At 52.5% G+C, this 24,214-nt stretch overlaps 1 protein-coding gene across 4 annotated transcripts in view; it reads right to left on the bottom strand.

Annotated features, from left to right (window-relative positions):
- PEMT (phosphatidylethanolamine N-methyltransferase) overlaps positions 1 to 22,872 on the bottom strand; it is an 83,250-nt gene extending 60,378 nt beyond the window's left edge. Inside the window, exons 1-2 of one of the 4 annotated variants that reach the window (XM_074320783.1) lie at positions 22,848 to 22,872; positions 3,642 to 3,749 (exon numbers count right to left, since the gene is read on the bottom strand). In XM_074320783.1, coding sequence (XP_074176884.1) covers positions 3,642 to 3,734 — 93 coding nt within the window. In that variant the 5' untranslated portion in view covers positions 3,735 to 3,749; positions 22,848 to 22,872. Of the gene's footprint in view, positions 1 to 3,641; positions 3,750 to 9,499; positions 9,627 to 22,144; positions 22,347 to 22,576; positions 22,814 to 22,847 lie in introns of those variants that run through there. The other 3 variants (XM_074320781.1, XM_074320784.1, XM_074320782.1) reach the window with 3 other exon arrangements.
- Between the last annotated feature and the right edge of the window lie 1,342 nt (positions 22,873 to 24,214).

The following is a 24,214-nucleotide window of genomic DNA, read 5'->3' as shown; positions in this document are numbered from 1 at the left end:
AACCCTGGCCTCCCTCATCGTCCCATCTCAGCAAGCGGCCATGGCCTCTATAATCCTGCACCCAATTCCGATGTCTGGGCTTCTTCCCCGGCACGCCCAAGCAATTCTCTGACACCAACAGTTCAATTCAATTCTGAACTACATACCCAGCTTACAGAACTGAAGAAACCAGGTTATTCACTAGATTATCAGTCTGTTACAAAACATATTAAAGAATACAAATCAATAGCCGGATGGAAGAGATGCTGAGGGCAAGGTATGGGGGCAGGGCCCGTGCTCTTTGGCTGTGCCACTCGCCCCACATTCCACGTGTTTACCAACCTGGAAGCTCTCCACAGCCAGTCCTTTTGGGTTTTTATAGAGGCTTCATGACATAGTCATGATTGATTAAATCATTAGACCTAAGTGATTGAACTCAATCTCCAATTCCTCTTCCCTCCCCGGGGGTCAGGGGGGTGGGAATGAAACCCTTTAATCACAGGGTTGGTTCCCCTGGTAACTAGCCCTCATCCTTAGGTGCTTCCAAAAATCACCTCATTCACATAACAAAACACACGTTGATCGTACTCAACACTGAGGAGATCACATGTGTATTTCTCACTGTAAGTCACTCAGGTCCCAACTGTAGAGCTGGCAATACTTCCTCTCTTGCACTTACCAACCAAACCGTGGTGAATCCAGGTGACTCTTCCTCAAACTGTGCCCAGAATCTGACTACTTCTCCCACTTCTGCTGGTGCCACTCTGCCCAGTCCGCCATCGTGGGCCCCGACTGCTGTGACAGCCTCCCAGCTCCACCCTGGCCCCACCCCCTCACCTGTTCTCCTCACAGAAGCCCACGTCAACTTGGAAAACCTGAGTGAGGTCAAGCCACTCACCAATCTGAACCAGCCCACTGTTCCAGCCACCTCTGCAACCTGCCCTCCATTCTCCCTCTGTCAGATTCCAGGCAGTGGCTCTTCCTTGAAATAGCCCAGGACTTTTGCACTTGCTGTTTCCTCTTCCTCAGAGGCTGGAGGGCTCCCCCAAACAGAGGGGCAGGTTTCTGCTCAAAGGTCACCCAGCCCTCTGTCTCTCCTTCCCCTTCCCCTGCTTGTGTAGATGCAGGAGGCCTAGGCCGTGTGCTCTGCTGCCTCGGGCAATGCCTGAATGAAATGAGTGACCTTCTTCACACCCTGGCTTCCACAGGGGAGAATAATAGCTTTCACTGTGACAATTCACTAAAATACTGCATGAAATGCACTCAGCACCAGCTCAGCAAGTCCTGCCAAGTGCTGCATGAGCTGCCATGAGGACCGAAGTCAGTGGTTTCACAGGGTGACCTCTCACGGCTCGAGGTTGGGATTCTTGTCCCCACAGCGTCACAGAGCAGGGGTCCAGCCTCACCGAGACCAGTGCTTCCTGCTCCTATCCAGTCCCCTGCTCCACTAAACCGCAACATGTTTCTGTAACTTTTCTCATTCTGAAACGACTTTGAAGAGCTCTCTCTCTCTCCCACTAATGACCTCAAAATGTTCCAGTGAATAATTTTCTCAAAAATGAGGCAAATCAAAAACTTATGACAAAAGAAAAAAGCCTTATGACAAACACACAGACATGGAGTGCCTGTCTTCCAAATGTCATGCACCCTAACCACCTGGCTGTTAGGAATGTTGCTGTAAGCCACAGTGTGGCTTCAAGTGAACTCACAAAAACACACTGTTGGAAGGGCCAGGAAATAACCAGAGGGGCTTGTGCATAATAAAGTGTCCCCAGGACACTCTGTACTTGTCAAGCCAAGGCCCCAGCGCTGCGAGACCAGACTGAAGGTTGGTCAAGGCCAGGTTGTGGGGGGAATGGAAAGAGCACCGCACGCTCCCAAGCAGACCATGATGTCTTCCAGCAGGAATCAACAGCCTTTTAATACCCTGTCTTAGTTTCCTGTGGCTGCTGCAACAAATTACCACAAACTGGTGGTTTACAATAACAAGCATATGACCTCTCAAAGTTGTAAGGTCGGAAATCCAAAATCAGTACCACTGGGCCAAAATCAAGGCGTGGCAGGGCCTCACTCCCTTCACAGGCTCTAGGCGGAGAACTGTTCCTCACCTCTTCCAGCTTCTGGTGGCTGCGGCCTTCCTGGCTCCAGCTTCAAGGCCAGCATCTCCACATCTCCCTCTGTTCCCTCTCACAAGGTTGCATGTGACTGCCCTTAGGGCCCACCCCGAAAATCCAGGACAATCCCCCCATCTCACGATCCTTTACTTAGTCACACCTGCAAAGCCCCTCCCCCCTTTCTCCACACACAGTGACCTGCACAGGTTCCGAGGGTTAGGACATGGACATTGGGGCGGGGGAGGCATTCGCCACACCCTCTACCCCTCATTGCCTGGTGCTGCAGATGCTGAAAACCTGCAAAGACAGGTGCACAGACAGGGGGAGCAAAAGTGAGCAAGAGGGCTGAGGGGCTCCGCAGGCTCTGCCGCCCTGTGCCTGTCAGGAGGGCAAGGCCAGCACAGGCACGGGGCGGGGGCAAGGCCCCTGGGAGTGCGGCGTGGGGGGGGGGGGCTCAGGGGGCCTGAAGAACGGTTTTGGACAAGGCAAGCTCTGGACCTCCGTCCCTCATCGCTCCCCGCTCCCCTCAGCTCCCCTCCCACTGACCCCCTCGGGGCAGGTCCAGCTTGTTCAGGACAACAGGGACATGGCCTTCGGAATGCAGCCTCTTTGAGATGCGCGGCCTGCTCCCATCCCCTGCTCCCACCCCCTTCTCCCCAGACGGAGACAAGACCTAACTCATAAACCAGATGAAAAACATGTCCTGTTCTGCTCCTGGGACCAACGGACCCCCTGAAATGAAAACAGTCCGGAACAGTGTGTTGCTAAGACTGAGCTTGGCCTTATTCTTCCGGCTCCCTCAAGGTGATCACAGGACATTCGCGGCTCTGCCTCAGCAAACCCACGCCCGCAGCCCCAGTCCACCAGCTCGCTTCCACCCCTCCAGCGAGGGCTGCACAGGAGCGCTGGACCAGAAACCCCGAGAGCTGCCCCCACGGCTTGTCAGGGAAGGGGGCGTCTCGGAGAAAGGCTGCAGCAAGAGGGCCTGTCCTCCCTCCCAGACCCCCACAGAGGGCCAGGCCGCTTCCCATGTGGCCCAAGCCCCCCACCCCCAGCTCTTGTCCTCCTAGCATCCTCTGCACCCACAGAAGAGTGGGGTGCCACTGCCTCCTGTTTTCTTGCTACCCAGCACACCTCAGGCCAGTGGTGTACAAATCATTTTGCAGGAAAAATCATCATGTTTATGGAATACCTGAGGGGGTGCGGATTCACAAGAAAGCAGTTTCATTGTGTGGATGGCAGAGAGTGGGGAAAGCCCTAAACTAAGACAGTTGACTTCACCGACTAGAAGGCTGAGTGAAACCGCAGGTGGGCACCGGTGGGCAGCCCCCTCGCCAGCCAGCCCTGCTGCCCCAGCCCATCCCAGTGCAGCCCAGGGCCATCTGCCAAGATGTCGTCAGATCCCCAAGGTGAGGGGCTTCCCTGGTCAGTGTCCCCCAACCGGGAAGCAGAGATGATTTCATGCCAGCCACAGAAAGACAAAGGGAAGGAAAAGTAGTCCGTCTGCCTGTACAGCCGCTCGGACAGTGTCAGGGCGAGGGCACTCACCACATTCCAGAAGAGCGGATTGAAAGCAATGGTGAGGACGGCAGCCACAAAGTAGGGATCCAAGGGGTCCACGTAGCCCAGCAGCCAGTTCATAACGCAGAGGTCTGCCTGCAGGACAGAGCTGGCATCAGCAAGAGACCCACTGTCCCCCACCCAGCCCCCACTGGCCCACACATAGAGAGCGGAGGAGTGACAAGCTCAGAGAACTCAGAAACAAAGTTACCCTCTGGGAACACACCGGGAGACGGGCACAGCCAAGTCCAGGAAAGGTTACTACAGTACGAGCTCATAAAACCGAAGATAAAGAGCGGAAACCCAGTCAGCTGTGTCGTGCCCTGTAGGGAGCCAGGCACGCCGCAGAAGAGCAGTGTGCAGGGACACTAGACAAGGAAATCGGCGGCTTGGACAACGAAGGTCCAGCACCCCGAGCGGGACGTGGCCCCACGAGGACCGCCGTCTGCATCAGCAGGGTGCTGTGCGCAGGACCCTGCAGAGGTGTTCAGAGGCCCCGAGCAACCCCGAGGGCTGAGCTCGTGTGACGAGACAAGCAGTCTCAGCAGCAATCGGGGAAATGCAAGCTCACAACCTGAACGTGCCTCTTCTCACCAAACTGAGCGACGGGCAGTCCTGAGTGCTGACGAGACTCTGAACTAAGAAGGTGCGCTCCCACGTGCCCGCAGTTCCACGCCCAGGCATGTGCCCCAGAGAGACTCACAGGCCTGTCCAAGCGCATGGGCGCAGACCTTCCTATCAGCACACTTGCAATGAAACAGTGCCTATCCATGGAAGAACGGATAAATAAAATGTGGCCCATTCCTAAAGTGGCGAAGCTACAGAATTTAAATAAACTAGACGTATGTGTCGACATGTGATAGCCTCAAAATATGTCCAATGAACACAGCAAGCTGCAGAATCCCTAAAGCATATACTATATGCATTTCTAGAAAACAGCACACAACCACACAAAATAACTGTTCTTTCTCTGTGTGTTTATAAAAAGGCTGGCATGTGATATTCTAAATTCATGATGCATGTGTGTCTAGGACACTTGGGGCTAGATCACTGTGTGGGGGCCCTCTCTGCCCTGCGGGGTGTCCAGCAGCACACCTGCCCCCCCCTCACTGGATACCAGCAGCTCTCCCCAGTTGTGACAACCAAAACTGTCGCAGACATGCCCACATGTCCCCCACGGGTGACAGCCCCTGCCTGCAGGGGCGAGAGGGGAGAGCAGCTGCACTCTTTCAACACTGATTTCTTTCTTTAAAAGAGGAGTCACCTCCAACATTTGGAGTGGTGAGTATTACTGAGTCCCTGCATTAGTCTTTGTACTTTTTTTTCTTTTCAGAAAGGACTTGAGAGGCCCAAGGCACTGAAAATATTCTCGCAACTCTCCAAATGCAATTCAAAATAAAAAGAAGTCTAAACTGTAAAATAAGTCTAAATCCACCAGAGTTCTGATCTTTCCTATAACATCTATTTGGATGGTGTGTTTTGTCTTGTTGTTTGGGAATATAGTGCAATCTTTCCAGAAGTGTTTGTCTCCCACTTTGGGGGTTGGGGAGGAGACGAAGCTCCTCATTTGCTCTGCCCCACAGCCCCACAGCCTTGGTGAGCAGGCAGCAGCCCCCAGGCCACTCACTCGTGCTCCACCAAGACCTTCTCCTGGCATAACTCTGCCACTGTCCAGACAGCATTGCTGAGTGTGACAGTAGGAAGGTTCCAGAGAGTCAGAGCGTGGAGGCTGTGGCCCGGCACACCTTCCCATGTGCAGGCCTCCTCTCCCTTTTAGCCTGGGTTTTATTCCAGGGCAAACCTTCCCCTCAGTGTAGCCAAGAGCACAGCTACGTGGAGAGCAAGCACTCCAATTCCGACCCCCGCCCAACAGAGACTGAAGAATGAATAAACCAACGAAGGAACCAAGGGTGCCTGTCATGTGAATGTACAGACGAAACAACTGAGGGAAAGTGACCACCTGAGCACACAAGTGCACTAATAAACGGATGACAAAGTGACGAATAAGTGGATGGACGCTCAGCCAACAGTGAGAAGAGTGGCATCGGAAGCGCGGCCTTGGCCAGGCTGAGCACAGCCTCCGCACCCTGTGGGCACTGCCAGCACCCAGCTGACAGGCACACAAGCCCACACCCGGCCTTCCAGATTCCTTCTGTCTTGTCCCAGCTCACATCCGGTCTCAGTCAGAGCTGCCCTGCCAATGGGCAGCTCTCAAAGCCCTGGGCTGTGACAGGAAGTTTCAAGTTCCCCTGAAAAACACAGCAGGCAAGCTGAAGCCACTCATGACGGGTGAACAGCTGGGGCAGGCCTCCAAACAGGCTGCACTGCCCTAGAGGGAGACACCCACACCTCAGCCCCAAAGCCTCTAGAAGCTGGGGCTGGGCCTGGATGCTCTAGCTCCTGTCTGGTAAGAAATATTTATGAAGCACATCTGACTGCAAGGTCCTGTCCATTGAGAGTCTGAATGGGGCTGACTGCTGGGGCAGGAGCCACGGGGAGGGAGAGGGGACGCAGGCTGGGGAGCCACGCAGAGCCCTGCAGTCCTGCTCAGCCATCCCAGAGTGAGCTCAGGTAAGGTACCTACCTCGCCGTGAACAGCAGACCCTTGCCAGATGGAAGTCTCGCTCATCTCTGCCCCTTCCACCTGGTCCCTACCTCAGCGCCCAGCCAAAACTGGCGTTGCCATTGGCACCTGCCCTCTCATCCAGAAGTCCAACCTGTTTGGTGACCCCAATGTTTCCCTGTTCAGAACTTCTCCAGCACAACCCACTGCCCTCAGGAGGGTGCACTCAGAACCCAGCCGGCTTCCAAGCCCCCTTCCTGCCACACTCTGCACACCCCAGGCCTGCTCGCCTGCACATGGCTCACCATCCCGCCATTAACTGACAGGTGAATTCACCTCCACTGATCTCATCCGCCTTGCTTCCTGCCCCACAAACATCATGCTCTTCACAAAGGCATCCGCACATGTCTGAGATAACTTCTGTAATCCCACTGCAAACTCCTATCCATCCCTCAAGACCCAGGGGAGCATGTCCTCTAACCTCACCATGGCAACCTGTTTTGTGTCCTCAGTGTACATTCCGTTACAAATATTTGGTTATCTGTCCCTACCTTGTAATTGTTTCTCCAGGCTAGGGACCTTTTTTCCCCATCTTTTGTACCTTCTGCCTGACACAAAGAGTAAATGTTTACTGAGTGAACAGTAACTCGTTGCATCATCAGTAAAAAGTGGGGCCTAAAGGTACCTCTCTGACTGGCCCTCCAGTTTGACCACCTCTGCTTCTGGGACTCTGATCCCCTCAGTTCTGGCTTCAGACTGAATACAGGAAATTGCCCAAGGGGCCGCCACGGGAATTCTGCGGGTAAGCAGCCAAGAGCTGCCGGCCGATCCCTCTAGACACAGAGGCATAGACTCTTCTGAGGCCATAGATTCACCAGTTGCCCAGACGCTATGCTTCACAAATATTTATTTTTATGGCACACTTTAAGCAGAGAAATCCAGCAATGTGCAGGAGGTAGGATGGCCAGACCGAGGAGAGAGTACGGTTGCCTCAGGTTCTTAGAAACCCCAGGGAAGGAATCTACTGAAGGCAGGTCAGTCTCCCCAGTTGAGGCCTGCCGGTCCCTGGGGTGTGCTACTGGCTGCAAGGTGTTTAGGGAGGAGCCTGGTCCTCCCTGAATTCCAGGTACCACTGTGCCCATTCACCAACTCCACAGGCCAGGCAACCCCACCAACTGCCTGCCTGCCCAGCCGGCCACCACAGCCCCCACCGAAGGTCCTGGAAGGCCTGGGCTGGCCCTGAGTCGTTCATCACACAGAGAAAGGCACTCAGGGCCAGCACGTGGACCATGAAATGGACCTCTTACCTCTATGCTAACTTTCACACCACAGTTCCCATGGGCCACGGGAGTTTATGTGGCAACTCTACCAACAAGCATTTTGTTAGCCAGACTCCCCTTTAAAGAGAGTTCTGTCCAAGGCCGCCTTCTTCTAAGCCCGAATTCTCTCTTCCCCATCTTCCCACCTTTCAGCACAGTCAGGCAGCACACACTCACAGTGCTGAAAACGCCCCCATGGAGTGTACGGCTGGCTGGGGCCCGACTCACTAAGCTGAGAGAAGCAAACCATTCTCTGCTGCAACCCCCCACTGACCCGCCAGCTACCCTCGTGTTACGGTTCAGCAGCCTGAGGCCCCGGGTCCGACCCCTGCCGGCCGGCCGGATTCTCAAGGCCCATCGCTGTTCACACAGCCTGCACAGTCTCAGGTTCTCTGGCCCGTAGCTCCTCTCACTGTGACCTAGTGGGGAGCCAGGGTCTGGATGAGGGGTGTACACCTTCTCAAGGACTGGAAATACCGCCGTCCCAGGCAAACCCGGTGTGGCCTCAGTGCTGTGCCTCCTTGCCAGAGGAGACAGGGTCAAGTGTGAGGCACAGAACAGAGTCCTGTCCAGCTGCGGAGAGGCTGCGGATGGCAGGCGGCCAGATGCTCACAGCCAGCCAAAACCCAGCCCTGAAGACGCGGAGCAGGAGGGAGAGAGCCCGGCAAATGGTTCAGGGGACATCTAAGAAGGTGCAGCCACCCAGACAGTGGCTGCCTGGGGGAGCAAGGCGGGGAGCTGACTGGGAGGGGTGATGGGGCCTGGGGAGCCACTAGCTGCATATGTCAGACTTCTCCGTCTGTGCACTTCCCCTCTGGGGAAAAGCATGTCAGCGCTGGGAACTGGAAATGATGTCCCTTATTTCGCCATCAGGCCCTCGGGGGAAACACTCTCAAGATGCTTAAGATCTTTTTAAGAATTCAGCTCAGTGTCATTCAATAGACACTGAGCACCCACTAGGAAGGCCCTACTCTAGGGGCGGGTCTAAGACAATAAAATCACTGGGACTGAGGGCTAAGGCCCCTAACTTGTCAGTTAACAAGATAAGTGAGCATTTATTTAAAGTTCAAAGTTCACATACCTCATCAAGTCCTTTCAACCACCAGAAAGAAAAGCCATATTGTTCAGCCTGCTTTGCAGGTAAGAAAGCCAGAGGCTGGGAGAAGCCCCAGACCCCAGGCTGAGAGCAGAGCCTGCCTTGGCCAGCCCAGCACTTCCAGATTCCCGATAGAAACTGGGGCCTTCTGTCAGGACTTGGAGCCCCCGCAGCCAGAGGGGCAAGGAGAAATGTGCTTCTTTCATCTTTTGTGGGAGCAGAGGTAGAGGAAGAAACTGAGGCATTGAAAGGTTAACCAGCTACTACTGTCTGAAGATGGCAGTAACCGACATCCAGCCAGGTCTCCCAATTAGGGCCGAACAGATTAAAAGTGGAACCTTAACCCCCACTAGGGTCCCAGTGCGCTAGGGTGAACCTGTCTCTGCGGGAGGAAAGTATCAGTATTAGGTACCTCCAGTCACCTGGGGGGGGGGGGGGGTTGTGTTACCTGGAGGAGGGCCTGCTGGCAGGAAAGAATGAGTAAGAATTCACAGTAGCATTCCAGGCAGCAGGGAGCCCCTCCAGGCTTCCAGGTCCAAAAACCTAAAGGTCCCTTCCAGAGCACTGATACTTCCCAAAGCCACTTGAAAGATCTGTCTCCTGAAACTGGACCGACAGAAAACCCGGGTCAGACATGATGAGCAGAGCAGGCGGGTCGCGGGAGGGTCCCAGGTGGCTCAGCCAGCCCTGCGCACCTTTGAGCGCCTTGACTAAGGGTCGTGTCACCCACACTCAGCCTTCTCCACTCCAACCTTATTAAAGTAGCAGAAGTCCTGGCTTTCTGCTACAGGGTAATTATAAGAATGGAATCCCTCTCCAAGGTCACAGATTGCAGAGTTCTCTGCGCGTGAATAGAAGGGCTACCTACCGCAACCAGGAATAATTCCCCTCAGGTCCAATGAATGGGCTCAGCTCTTGCAACCCCAAGTGTTGGTAAAGAAGCAGCTCATAGCAAGTTCACTTTACCGAGGGATTTGAGAACACAGGTCAACAGCACCCAGGGTCACATTGTGACATCCAAACAAACAGCGGGGGCCCAGAGAGTCAAAGTCACATCGATCACAAGTGGGATCCACGTATCACAAACAGCAAAGAGCAGGAAGAAAGGGTGGGGATGGGGATGCCTGGGGGGGCAGGGGCTCTCCAGCAGAACCCTCCATCACTGCAAAATCCATCTGTGGAAGCACAGCCGCTCTTGCCTCTCCCAGGGAGCCCAACATGCCCTGGCACCCTTAGTTGACTCAGCCAACTTTCGGTTAGAGCCCTGTGCCTGACACAGACTAAGAATATATGAGCCATAGTCTTTCTCCTTGAGGAAGGTTTATACTAGGCACTCCCCACACACACCTCATTTTTCCTCCTCTGCATGGGAGCCGGGGGCCTGACTCGGATGATCCCCGGTCGGCCCATGATCTGGGCGGGAAGCAGGGCGCTCCCGTCCTCCAGGAAGCAAACAAGCAGGCCTCCCATGACCAGTCTCAGCCCGGGGTTTCCCACTGGTGAAATAGGGGTGATGAGACTGCCCCCGCCTCAAGGTTACATTCCAGACATAATGGAGAATAGGTATGAAAGTACAAGGTGTAGAGGGTGCTTCTAGGGCCCCGGCTATTCTGTCCCCTCCCTCTGTCAGCTCGATGCTCACTGATACAGACAGACATCGCACCTCTCTCTCTCTGGAGGGGACCTCTGGGAACACGCTTCTAAGGAGAAGCCAGAGAGAGGACCCCAACACAAGGAATGTGGCCCCCAAGCTGGAACTGGAGGGCAAGCAAGCCCTGGAAACCATTTAAGGCAGGAGGCTTGTTGGAATGTCGTAATGTGACAGTGACCAGCTGCAGACAATTTCTGGAAAAACATTGCTTTCAAGAGTCCCTAAATTCCACAATAAAAAGAAATGGCCAGTAGCTGCTCCAATTCCCTAAATCCATAACCCCCTTCAGGAACGGGGAAGATGTTTATTCTTTCTTCGTCATTCAAGAACTGTGTCCTGAGCCATGTGCCAAGGGCTCTGGTGGCTCACGTGTGCCCCAATCAGTGGGGCCAGAGCGAGCCCCCTTCCTGGGAGTGAAGCCTGGCTGGGCCCTGTGCTTCTCAAGGCTCATCTTCACCCCCTCCCTTGTCCTCTGTGTGACTGTGACCTGCAGAACCCTTTTTTTACGGTCACCCTCAAGGACCAAGATAGAGCCCACTAGGGTGGTGCTACTGAGTATATTCATTTAAATACGCATTATGTGTTACAGGTGATAATAAGACTAAGCCAGCTGACCTTCCCTGGAAGTTCCTGGGCACCAAGCCCTGGCAAAGCGCTTTCACCAGGCAGGGCAGAGAGTGGTCCTGAGACAGGGTCCACCCCAGACTGGAAGGGCTTGATGCCCTTGGTGCACTTGGGCATGTCACGCGCTCTCCGTACACTGTGAACGATAGTGGCACCTCTTCTACGGGACTGTCATGTAGGAGCCTGACTCAGAGAAACTATGCTATCCGGCAGCACATGACCTAATTCCTGGAACCGTCAGTTTGCCCTTAGAAGGTCACGTCTCTGATAAGTAAAGCCCCTTTCTCATTCCGCTCTCTCCTTCCTCATTCACTCCCCGCCCAGTTTACCCTAATCCATATAATCTTGTAGCTGCAATAAAAAATTTGAGGCTTGATCAGAACTTTGTCTTGCCTCCATTTCTTCGCGCCTCCTATTTTCTCTTTTCAGGGTGTCTCCTTCGTCCCTGTTGAATGCCCCGCTGGTCGGGCATTTCTGGCACCAACGTGGGGCCGAAGATCCCAGACCCTTGAAAAACTGTCTGCCTTAAGTCCGCCGACGCGTTGCTGAGTCTCCGCGATTTTACCGCGTGAGCCTGACTCGTTCCTGATCTCCGCGGATAAAAGCCGATCCGTGAGCCTGATCTGATAGAGGTAAGCAGACAGACGAAAATAGATGTTTTGGGATGATTTTAGATTTAATATTACCCTCGGTCGAATGAATGTGTGAATGAGTGATAGTTCCACGACTTCGTCACGGAGCTTGCTTGGGCCCTAATCTGAGGTTCCGGTTCTGTCATACGGCATAACGGCGACTGGACTCCGTCCACCAGTTTGGGGTTTATACCGAAGCGCCTTAGCTAAGACAGATTTAGTCCCGCGAGGGTCACGGCCAGATGGGCATCTGATTGTTTCGCTTGTTGATTGAAGGGCCGAGAAGGGGACCATGGGTCAGACATTAAGTTCTCATGAACTGTTCATTTCTGGGTTAAAGAGTTCCCTCAAGGTGCGTGGAATTAAGGCTAGAAAAAGGATCTCCGTGAATTTTTCGAGTTTCTGACAGATATTTGTCCCTGGTTCCCCAAGAAGGAACGATTGATATTAGGATTTGGAAGCGCGTCGGCGATGCGTTCCAAGATTTTTATAAAGCCTTTGGGCCTGAAAAGGTCCCGTTTCTACTTTTACTTACTGGAATCTCATAAATGACGTCCTCAGGGTTCACTCCCATGACCCGGATGTTAGAGAAGTTATAAAAAGGGGAGAGCCTCTTAAAGGAATCGTCGCGTCCCCCGTCAGAAAATGACTCCGTGTCTATAGATATCCCTATTACTGACCCTAAGCCCAAGCCCTGTCTCGAGGAAGGCCCTACCCAAAATTCGGCTGAACCCCCTAGTCATCCCTCATTAAGACTTTATCCCTGCCTTAAAAACCTTCCCCAAGATTCAGACACAACCCTCCCTCCCGAGGACCAGGCTACCCTTGAGGATGCGGCCGCTCATTACCATCAGAAGGACCCCTCTGTATCGTCTCCTCCACCCTTCCGGCCACCTCCTTATATCATCCCTCAACACCCTCCATTCCTCGCTCCCATCGTCCACGGTCCCCCTTCTACTATTCCTCACTCCAATCCCCTACTCAAACAGCCGCTTCCCTAACACAACAGATTGCCTCTCTTGAGAGGCCCTCCAGGAAAACGCCAACACATTAGTCTTCTCAAAGAACTCCGTGCCCTTGAGGCTGAACTCGCTGCACTCTCTGGGCTGCCCTTTTCCCCCGTCTACCCCTAAAACGAGCTCCTAAACAAAAACCTGTCCTCGCTTTTCCGGTCACTGCAGACAGGCTGCAGAGGTAGGTCCCGATACTCAGACCCCTGAGGACCCCCAAGAGGAGGATACCGGAGGAGTCCGATAATGAGGCTGAGGAACAAGATAACCCCCTCAGAGGAAGAAACGGAACCCCAAGAGACAGACAGCGCTACCGCCCTTTAAACATTAAATATTTAAAAGACTTAAAGGCTGCGGTCCACACATATGGCCCTGTGGCTCCCTTCACGGTAGCCTTGCTGGAAAGCCTCACCGACCGTTGGCTAACGCCAAATGATTGGTTCACTTTAGCTCACGCCCTGTCTGGCGGTGATTTTGTTTTATGGCGCACAGAGTATGCGGAAAACGCACGAAAAATGGCTGAACGAAATACTCAGAGCCAGTCCTCCCGCTCCTGGACTAGAGATCGCCTTCTCGGCCGACCGCCCTATAACACCAATGAGACTCAGGCCGCCTTCCCCCCAGGCTTATTAGCTCAAGTCCAAAATGCCGGCCTCAAGGCCTGGCGTAAACTCCCACCCAAAGGGCCCGCCAGCACCTCCTTGGCCAAAATCCATCAAGGGCCTGACGAATCCTATTGCGATTTCATCAGCCGCCTAACTGAGGCTGCCGAGCGCTTAATTGGAAAAGAAGAGTCAGATAGCGCCTTTATTAAACATCTTGCATTTGAAAATGCCAATGCCACATGCCAAAACGCCATCCGCCCCCATCGCAATGGCTCCCTCTCAGACTATATTAAACTTTGTTCTGGTGTCGGGGCGTCTCACGCCATCGGTCTAGCCATTGAGCCGCACTAAAAAGCTTCACACAGGACAATCAAAAATCCTGTTACAATTGTAAACAGCCTGGTCATTTTGTCCGGGAATGCCCTTGATGTAGGCTTCTTCCCCTTAAACTGCACCGCTATTGTTAATTCCACTGCTCCTGCCTCCCCCGCTCCTAATCATGTTTTCATCTGCCCCAACGGCCTGGCCTTCACGGCCCTCCCCACCAATTGGACTGGCCTCTGTGCACTGGCTTTTCTCTTGCCAGATATAGATATTCTACCCGGAGATCAGTCACTTCCTATACCAGCCCTTGATCTTTTCCCTGGCGACAAAAATAAGGCCCTCGCATTTATTCCCTTATGGCAGGACTAGGTATAACCTCCGCTATGGCCACAGGTGCTGGCAGGAAAGAATGAGTAAGGATTCACAGTAGCATTCCAGGCAGCAGGGAGCCCCTCCAGGCTTCCAGGTCCAAAAACCTAAAGGTCCCTTCCAGAGCACTGATACTTCCCAAAGCCACTTGAAAGATCTGTCTCCTGAAACTGGACCGACAGAAAACCCGGGTCAGACATGATGAGCAGAGCAGGCGGGTCGCGGGAGGGTCCCAGGTGGCTCAGCCAGCCCTGCGCACCTTTGAGCGCCTTGACTAAGGGTCGTGTCACCCACACTCAGCCTTCTCCACTCCAACCTTATTAAAGTAGCATAAGTCCTGGCTTTCTGCTACGGGGTAATTATAAGAATGGAATCCCTCTCCAAGGTCACAGATTGCAGAGTTCTCTGCGCGTGAATAGAAGGGCTACCTACCGCAACCAGGAATAATTCCCCTCAGGTCCAATGAATGGGCTCAGCTCTTGCAACCCCAAGTGTTGGTAAAGAAGCAGCTCATAGCAAGTTCACTTTACCGAGGGATTTGAGAACACAGGTCAACAGCACCCAGGGTCACATTGTGACATCCAAACAAACAGCGGGGGCCCAGAGAGTCAAAGTCACATCGATCACAAGTGGGATCCACGTATCACAAACAGCAAAGAGCAGGAAGAAAGGGTGGGGATGGGGATGCCTGGGGGGGCAGGGGCTCGCCAGCAGAACCCTCCATCACTGCAAAATCCATCTTTGGAAGCACAGCCGCTCTTGCCTCTCCCAGGGAGCCCAACATGCCCTGGCACCCTTAGTTGACTCAGCCAACTTTCGGTTAGAGCCCTGTGCCTGACACAGACTAAGAATATATGAGCCATAGTCTTTCTCCTTGAGGAAGGTTTATACTAGGCACCCCCCACACACACCTCATTTTTCCTCCTCTGCATGGGAGCCAGGGGCCTGACTCGGATGATCCCCGGTCGGCCCATGATCTGGGCGGGAAGCAGGGCGCTCCCGTCCTCCAGGAAGCAAACAAGCAGGCCTCCCATGACCAGTCTCAGCCCGGGGTTTCCCACTGGTGAAATGGGGGTGATGAGACTGCCCCCGCCTCAAGGTTACATTCCAGACATAATGGAGAATAGGTATGAAAGTACAAGGTGTAGAGGGTGCTTCTAGGGCCCCGGCTATTCTGTCCCCTCCCTCTGTCAGCTCGATGCTCACTGATACAGACAGACATCGCACCTCTCTCTCTCTGGAGGGGACCTCTGGGAACACGCTTCTAAGGAGAAGCCAGAGAGAGGACCCCAACACAAGGAATGTGGCCCCCAAGCTGGAACTGGAGGGCAAGCAAGCTCTGGAAACCATTTAAGGCAGGAGGCTTGTTGGAATGTCGTAATGTGACAGTGACCAGCTGCAGACAATTCCTAGAAAAACATTGCTTTCAAGAGTCCCTAAATTCCACAATAAAAAGAAATGGCCAGTAGCTGCTCCAATTCCCTAAATCCATAACCCCCTTCAGGAACGGGGAAGATGTTTATTCTTTCTTCGTCATTCAAGAACTGTGTCCTGAGCCATGTGCCAAGGGCTCTGGTGGCTCACGTGTTCCCCAATCAGTGGGGCCAGAGCGAGCCCCCTTCCTGGGAGTGAAGCCTGGCTGGGCCCTGTGCTTCTCAAGGCTCATCTTCACCCCCTCCCTTGTCCTCTGTGTGACTGTGACCTGCAGAACCCTTTTTTTACGGTCACCCTCAAGGACCAAGATAGAGCCCACTAGGGTGGTGCTACTGAGTATATTCATTTAAATACGCATTATGTGTTACAGGTGATAATAAGACTAAGCCAGCTGACCTTCCCTGGAAGTTCCTGGGCACCAAGCCCTGGCAAAGCGCTTTCACCAGGCAGGGCAGAGAGTGGTCCTGAGACAGGGTCCACCCCAGACTGGTAGGGCTTGATGCCCTTGGTGCACTTGGGCATGTCACGCGCTCTCCGTACACTGTGAACGATAGTGGCACCTCTTCTACGGGACTGTCAGGAGGATTAAACTACAGTAGTACCTCGGTTTTCGAACGTCTCCATTGACGAACATTTCGTTTTACGAACGCCGTAAACCCGGAAGTAAATGCTTCGGTTTTCGAACACGCCTCAGAAGTCAAACATGTCACGCGGCTTCCGCTGAGTGCGAGATCCTGAGGCCGAGCTATCGGCTGTTTTCCAACGTTTCAGAACTCGAACGGTCTTCCAAAACGAATTACGTTTGGAAACCTAGGTACCACTGTAGATCATGCAAGGAAAGCACTTAGCGTGGTATCTGGCCTGTAGACGAGCTTGCTAGATGCAGCTATTATAACTAAGTGCCTCAGTCCACACAACAACCCTGTGAGGCATGCCCACCTTTCAGATTAAACAACTGCCGAATGAAGTCGCATGAAGTTGACACTGACAGAACGCAAAGGTTGAAACAGACAAACGCACAAACACAGTTGACCTCAATACTCCTCTCTCAGTGAGTGATGGAGCAGACAGGCAAAAAATTGGTGTTGATCTGACAGCCACTTGGACTGACGTTTACAGAACACCCCACGACAGGAGAAGATGCATTCTTCTCAGGTGCAGGTGGAACATTCACCAAGACAGAGAACGTTCTGGGCCATGAAACAAATAGGAAATTTAAAAGAATAAGAAAGCATGAATATATGTTCCCGAACCATAACAGAATTATACTAGAAATCAGTAATAGGAAGATACTTGTCAAAGAATACACTTCCAAATAATCCACGGGGCTAAAGGAAGTCTGAAGTCTCAAATTGGTAATATAAGCTTTGCCCTTAAGAAATTAGAGAAAGAAGAGTACATTAAACCCAAAACAAGCAGAAGGAAAAAAATAAAAGAGCAAAACTCAATGAAATTGAAAACAGAAAAGTAGAGGAGAAAAAACAAAATCAAGCCCAAAACTTGCTCTCTGGGAAAAAATAAAACTGATAAACCTCTAGCCACACTGACCAATGGAAAAAGAGAGAAGACACAAATTACCAATACCAGAAATAAAAGCGGAGCCTCCCCCTGACCTCACATACATTACAGGGGTAATAAGAGAACACAAGCTTACAGCCACAAGTCAACAACTCAGACGAAATGGTCCGATCCAGGAAAGACACAAGCTACCACAATTCATTCAAGAAGATGTAGTCCTACATCTATTAAAGGAATTGAACTCGGTTAAGAACCTTCCAAAAAAGAAAGCTCCAGCCCCTGTTTCATTGGGTGAATTCTAACTAACACTTAAGGAAGAAATAACACCAACTCCACAAAGTCTGTCCCAGAATACAGGAGAGGAGGAGCCACTTCCCAACTCACAGGAAGAGGCCAGCGTTACCGTAATACTGAACCCAGACAAACACACTACAAACCACATACCTTATGAACATAGCCACCAAAATCCTCAACAAAATAACAGTAAATCAAATCCAGCAAAATATACAGAGGATAACACGTCAGGATCGAGTGGGGGTCACCCCAGGAATGCAGGGCTGGTTTGACAACCAAAACATCAATGTAATTCACCATCTCAACAGAGGAATGAGCACAAGCCATGTGCTCATCTCAACAGAAGAAACTGAGGTCCCGTGAGTTTTTAAGTGACTAGCCCAAGCTCAGGCAGAAGAAAGCCCCAACTCTGCTGGCTTGACTCTGATCCAAACGATACTGAACACAAAAATGATGTCCTGGAGAACTCTAGCAAATAAACCATCCAACAAAATGGCCTGATATTTATTCTAACTAAAGTGATAACACCAGCAGATTTTTACAAACAATTTTGTAGAGCAGGCAAACATCTTGCCCTGAAAGGCAGTCAAGACGTCTCATATCTGCCACCAGAGTTTTGCCTCCAATGGTTTTCTTGGCCTCATATCAAACGTGGGACTGTGTGACTAAAGAGGCCTTTCCCCCAGCAAGGCCTCAAAGCTTCCTGAACACAGGGGCTTTGCCCTCCGAAGACCACGCTCAAGCGGGATGTACTTTACGAGTGCTGAAGCTCCTCTGCACCCTTATCTCATTTCGGTCTTCGTCAGAGCCTATGATGACCCCGTTTTACAGATCAAGAAACTGAACTGCACCTCTTGTGAGTACGTGACACAAGATCAGGTGAGTCCGTACTGAAAAGCGCCCTGGCTGGGCACGAAACACACCTACCTCGACCAGGCTTCGCCAAGAGGCCAGCACCCCTGGGCCCCACTGGAGCCACCTGCTGAGTCCTGGAGGTGCTCCTGCCTGTGGACAGCAAGTTGGCAGTCCCTGCTCCCATCCACCCACGAGGCAGCTTGCTGCATGCTGCTGCCAAGCTGAGGGGCAAGGCTCTGGATCCCACGGGCGTGGGGGCAGGGAGGGCAAAGAAGAGCCTTGCTCAAGGTACACGCCACTCCAACAGGGGATTTTTTTTTTTTTAATGAGTCATACTCTTTATTCTTGAGGAGTTTGCAAATTGTATTTTTTTTTCAAGGGGAACAGGACTTTATTGGGGAACAGTGTGTACTTCAGGACTTTTTTCCAAGTCAAGTTGTTGTCCTTTCAATCTTAGTTGTGGAGGGTGCCGTTCAGCTTCAAGTTGTTGTCCTTTCAGTCTTAGTTGTGGAGGGCGCAGCTCAGCTCCGGGTCCAGTTTTGCCGTTTTCTAGTTGCAGGGGGCACAGCCCACCATCCCTTGCGGGAGTCGAACCGGCAACCTTGTGGTTGAGAGGACGCGCTCCAACCAACTGAGCCATCCGGGAGCTCAGCGGCAGCTCAGCTCAAGGTGCTGTGTTCAATCTTAGTTGCAGGGGGCGCAGCCGACCATCCCTTGCGGGACTCAAGGAATTGAACTGGCAACCTTGTGGTTGAGAGCCCACTGGCCCATGTGGGAATCGAACCGGCAGCCTTCGGAGTTAGGAGCACGGAGCTCTAACCACCTGAGCCACCGGGCCAGCCCCAACAGGTGATTTTTTAAGTTCAAAACAAAACCAAGAGGGGGTGGCCAGATGGCTCAGTTGATTAGAGGGTGAGCTCTGAGCAACAAGGTTGCCAGTTCGATTCCCACATGGGCCAGTGAGCTGAGCCCTCTGCAACAAAGATTGAACACGGCACCTTGAACTGAACTGCCAATGGATGGTGAGATGGTTCAGTTGGTTAGAGAGTGGGCTCTCAACAAGGTTGCCGGTTCAATTCCCACATAGGATGGTGGGCTATGCCCCCTGCAACTAAAGACTGAAAAAATGGCAACTGAACTTGGAGCTAAGTTGCGCCCTCCACAACTAGATTGAAAGACAATGACTTGGAGCTGATGGGCCCTGGAGAAACACACTGTTCCCCAATAAAGTCCTAGAAAAACTCACTGTTCCCCTTACCCAATAAAATCTCTTTTTAAAAAAACACAAGATTCCATACCAGGTGGAACAGGCCCAGAAGAAGGCTGGTTACGGGTATTATCCCCAACAGCTGCACTTTGGGCACACTGTGGAAGCCACTTGCCACGTGTGGCTATTGAGCGCTTACAGTGCCACGTGACAAAATAATACTTTTGATATGCTGGGTTATATCAAATATGTTAAAAGTAATCTCATTGATTTCTTCTTACTTTTTTTTTTTTTTAAGATTTTATTATTGGGGAAGGGGAACGGGACTTTATTGGGGAACAGTGTGTACTTCCAGGACTTTTTCCCAAGTCAAGTTGTTGTCCTTTCAATCTTAGTTGTGGAGGGTGCAGCTCCAGGTACAGTTGCCATTGCTAGTTGCTGGGGGCGCAGCCCACCATCCCTTGCGGGAGTCAAGGAATTGAACTGGCAAACTTGTGGTTGAGAGCCCACTGGCCCATGTGGGAATCGAACCGGCAGCCTTCGGCATTAGGAGCACGGAGCTCCAACCGCCTGAGCCACCAGGCCGGCCCCTCTCCTTTTTACAATGTGGCTACTAGGGAAGTTTAAATTATAAATGTGACACATTCTACTCCTATTGGACAGCAATGGGCTAACACACAGAGACCCTGCTGTTCAGATGCCCGTGGGGTAAAGAGTAAGCTTGAAGCTCACTCAGGCCAGGAATTGACATCTTTTAAAACCAGTTTTTGACTGAGGAGGGAGGAGAGCTACCACATAAAACAAATACATAATGTATGGTGTTGTTTTGTTTTTTGAGGAAAAATCCCTTGGCAACAAGAAGCTTAGCTGTAAGGCAGCTGTGGAAAAAAACTAAACGTTAGTCAAGTAGGGTCACCCTGACCTGTCCCTTGAAATGCTCCCAGCTCTCCTCAACTGCACAGGCCCAGCAGGCTCTAGAGGGAAGGAAAAACGAGCAGAAAACATCTTCCCACACACACCCAATTAATCTTCCCCTGAGCATGGCGGATTCTCACCTCCTGCTCCTAGGTCCTGAACATAGGACCCTCACCCTCCAGCTGGGCCTGTACTGAGCCCACTGCCCCCGTGCGTTCTGCCCTCTGGCTGGAAGGCTTCCCCACCTCAAGTTAATGGTAAGCCACCCTTCTACACGGAGTCACTCCATGAAGCATCCACCCCGAGCCAGGGAATGCAAGGTCCCCTCTTTGGCATTTCAAGTGCCCTTCTCATCTGAGATTTGCTGCAGTAGAAAACATGAATTGCAGTCCTGCCACTGACCATGTATGTCCCGCGATCTCTAATGGCCATTTACACCATTTACAATGTAAGATTCTAAGGATTCCATGAACACAATCATCATCCTGAGAGTTGGCTCCCTGAGAGAGGTGATGGTCTGCCTTGATCTGGGTGCTCGTTACAGGGGATGTTCACTCTGTGAAAATGCCTGAGCTGTACCCGTATGATATGTCACTCATCTAAATGTATGTTATTCTTAAGGAAGAGTTTACTGAAAAAACAAGAGTCTTCCTCTCTTCTGCTTCCCACCCACCCACTTCCACTGTCCGGACTCGTCCCTCGGGGCCACGTGCCAGCCTCCTCCTGTGCCTTGAACAATACTTCCTCTGGAGGCCTCTTCCCTGCTGCCCCTGCCCGACAGCATCTGGCCCCACTGGCCTATGCTCAGGTCTCAGATCGCCTCACAGATAGGGAACTGGCTGTCTCAGGATTTCAATTCCACCTCTGCACCAGCTAATCTCTAAAACATTGACCAGTTTTATCTCCTTCAGAGAATTTTCTACGTTTCCATGCTTGTGGTCTCGGTCACTAGAATGAAAGCTCAGTGAGAGAACGTCAACTGTCCCCCAACACCAGGTTCTCAGTAGAGATCAGCTGTATCCATGAATGGATAAAGGGAGTGAAAGAACTAGATTTAAGGCTGCTTCCGGCAGAGACATATCTTATGGGCTCCATGGAGAGCAGATGATTGACAAAAAAGGTGAAAAAAGGATCTAAGCGGAAGCTTTGATAAAAGGAAGAATGCAGAAGAGAGGAAAAGCCATTGGAATTTGGAGCCTGTGGAGGGACGTCATGAAAAGGCAAACTCTCTGGCCTATGATTTTGCAAAGGGGCTGCCACCTCAGCAGCCAGGTCTTCAGACACCAGGGCCCACCCATCCCACGCCAGCACAATGCTGTGCTTTACAGGTTGTAAACCGTGTCCACTCATAGACCCGAAAGGAGGTGCGTCCTGCCGCTGGCTCAGGGCCAGCCAGGGAGGAGCGGGGGTTCAAATTATTTCCTTGCCTCAGCTGCAGAGCTGGCCTCCTGCGGGGGGACGGGAGGAGGCCCCCCTGTTCCCACACATCCACATGCCCCCACCAGCCACACTCCCAAACACACATGCCTCTGTCACTCACACATGCTCAGTCACACACAGTCACACCTCGACTCCAGGACACACTCTCAGAGCAACTCTGACCACACAATCTCAAAGGCTCACTCACAATCTCAGGGGCTCCTAATCTCGAAAACTGTATCACACTCTCAGAGGCTAAAATCTCAGAGACATGCAATCCCAGAGGCCCACATACACAATCTCAGAGACTCACACAATCCCAGAGGTTCACACGCGCACACGCACGCGCGCGCGCACGCACCACACACACACACACACACACACACACACACAACCTCAGGAACTCCTATGACATACACCAACAATCTGAGCCTGTCGGCCCGTCTCTCTTACACACACACACACACACACACACACACACACACACACACACACGCTAACGCCCTCCCACACGTAACCTCGCCCCCACACTACGCCCCGCCCCCGTTGCCTGGTAACGGTGGGCCCGCCCACCGGGCGTTGGAGGCGGCGCCCGCAGGCCCGCAAACCATCAGGATCCTTCTCCCTGTACCCACGCGGCCCAGCGCGATCATTACCTGCCTGAAGTCAATATTGTCGAGGCCGCCGCAGCAGTCGGGCCCCGCCAGGGAGCTGCACATTAGCTCGGCTCCCGGGTCCCCAGATTCTCTCAAGCGAGGGACCACCACTGGAGGGACCACGCGGGAGCCTCGCGGCAGCCACTCACCCCCAAAACCGGCCCCATTGCGCTGGGGAAGCGCCGCCGGCCGGGGCGCTTTCCCGGTGACCCCTACTTCTGCCGGCCTTCTGGGAAATGTAGTTCCCCGTCTCCGCGACGCGCCACTTTCCTGGAGCTCGTGACGGTCTTTCGAGCCGAGAACTACAAGTCCCAGGGTCGTATGCTGCAGTGACTGCCAGTTCGAGGCAGCCACGCGCAGTGTCCGCTCGTATTCGGCCTCCGGTTTGGCCCTTTTTGGTCCCCGGCTCCCGCACCGGACCCGCCAACTGACCTGGCGTCCCTGTCCTTGGCTGACAGCGATGAGGCCCGAGGCTGCCGGGTAGTGGGTAGAAGTAGCTTCGTGCGCAGCCCCCTGCCGACTGGGGGGGATCCTGCCCCCTCTGGGATTTGTTTGCCCAGAGACTGTGCAGACCCAGCACATCTAGTGTCCTGCAACCTGGGCTACTCCTCGGGACCCTAGGGCTCGCCCACGCGGCCTCCACGATATTTGTCCCAGCCAGAGGCTCCTCCAATTCCTTCGTTCCTTCCACTCATTCACTCACCCGGTATTTGCTGAACTCAGCGCTGTGCTGCGGAACAGGTCAACACGAGGTCCTGGCCCTCCCTGTCTCTTAACGGAAGTGTGAGACAAAACGTGAATAAAGGATTCTAGCTTGGATCAGTACTATGATGGAAAAAACGGGGTTAGGTCAGATGATAACAAAGGATAGTGCCTTAGAATGCTCCGGGGAGGCCTCTGGGAGGGTTGGGCAGGTGGGAAGGTGCCAGACTTGCAAAGTGTGGGGGCAGGGCAGACGAGGAAGAGGAATTGCTTGCACTTCAAGAATCCAGAAAAGACTGGTGAGCTGACGAGAAGTTGAGAGTGGGCGGGAAGGAGTTGAGAAAAGTAGGTGGGATTTTAGATGGTTGGGTCCCAAGAGAGCCAGGTGTTACATTTATGGGGAAATAGACTCAAGAGATTCCCATATTTTGCACTAAGAAGAGCTGGGAGCCTGGGCAGGACTTACCCAACGCCAGTTGCTTCCTAATTCAGGCTGTTTTCTAATTCACTACTCTACCCCGTGGCCCTAAGTGATGAGACGAGATTGTTAACGGTGGCACTAAACCTTCTGTTGTGAGATTTGGATCTCTGATATAATTCAATTTAATAAGTGTAATTTAGCTTGGGACTATTTGAAAGCTTTCTTTGCCTCCTTTCTGCCAGGCCTTGATGGCTCTGCTTGCTGTACATTTACTATGCAGACCAGTTGCAATGGTTCTGTTTATTTCCCTGTGACTTGCAAGAGGTTTTGCATCTGTATGGGATCCACTCTGGGCTCCAACTTAAATCTACATAGCATATGCAAAGGTTGCGATAATCAGTTTAACTGCTTCCCCCATCCCAACGGACAAAACTGAACTCAAGAGAAAATTACACTACAGGCTGAAGCAATTTACATCCTGGTTAGAAAATATAAACCTTGAGACAAACAAAGACTACACAGTAGTTTCCAGCAGACTGCCCAGCCAACCCTACTCTTTAATAAATCTTCCTTCTGTATTTCTGCCTGCCTCATGAATGCTCTCACAATCCGCCCGCGAGCAGCCACAGCACTAAGCACGTACCAGTCTCGAGCATTTACTGAGCCACCACTGGGTGTTCCCGCCGTGCTGAGGGCCCAACCTTCACTACATCTTTAGCATGGGGCAGGCCCACCAACGAGACCAGAAGGACCCTGACTTTGGAGCAGGCACTAGCTCTGTGACTGTGGGCACATTTCAGTTTTTCAAAAGTAAAAGGGAAATACCAAACGGGACTGGAACTGTCCACGCAGTGCAGTGGGAAGTGCTTAAATGACCACTAAGACTGGATACACAATAGCTGCTAACGGCTGGTTTGTCTACTGAGCACAGTTACAAGGGTCAAGAG

The sequence above is a fragment of the Rhinolophus sinicus genome, linkage group LG15 (assembly GCF_036562045.2).
Source record: "Rhinolophus sinicus isolate RSC01 linkage group LG15, ASM3656204v1, whole genome shotgun sequence".
Taxonomy (NCBI): Eukaryota; Metazoa; Chordata; class Mammalia; order Chiroptera; family Rhinolophidae; genus Rhinolophus; species Rhinolophus sinicus.
This window is presented reverse-complemented; position numbering and strand designations above follow the sequence as displayed.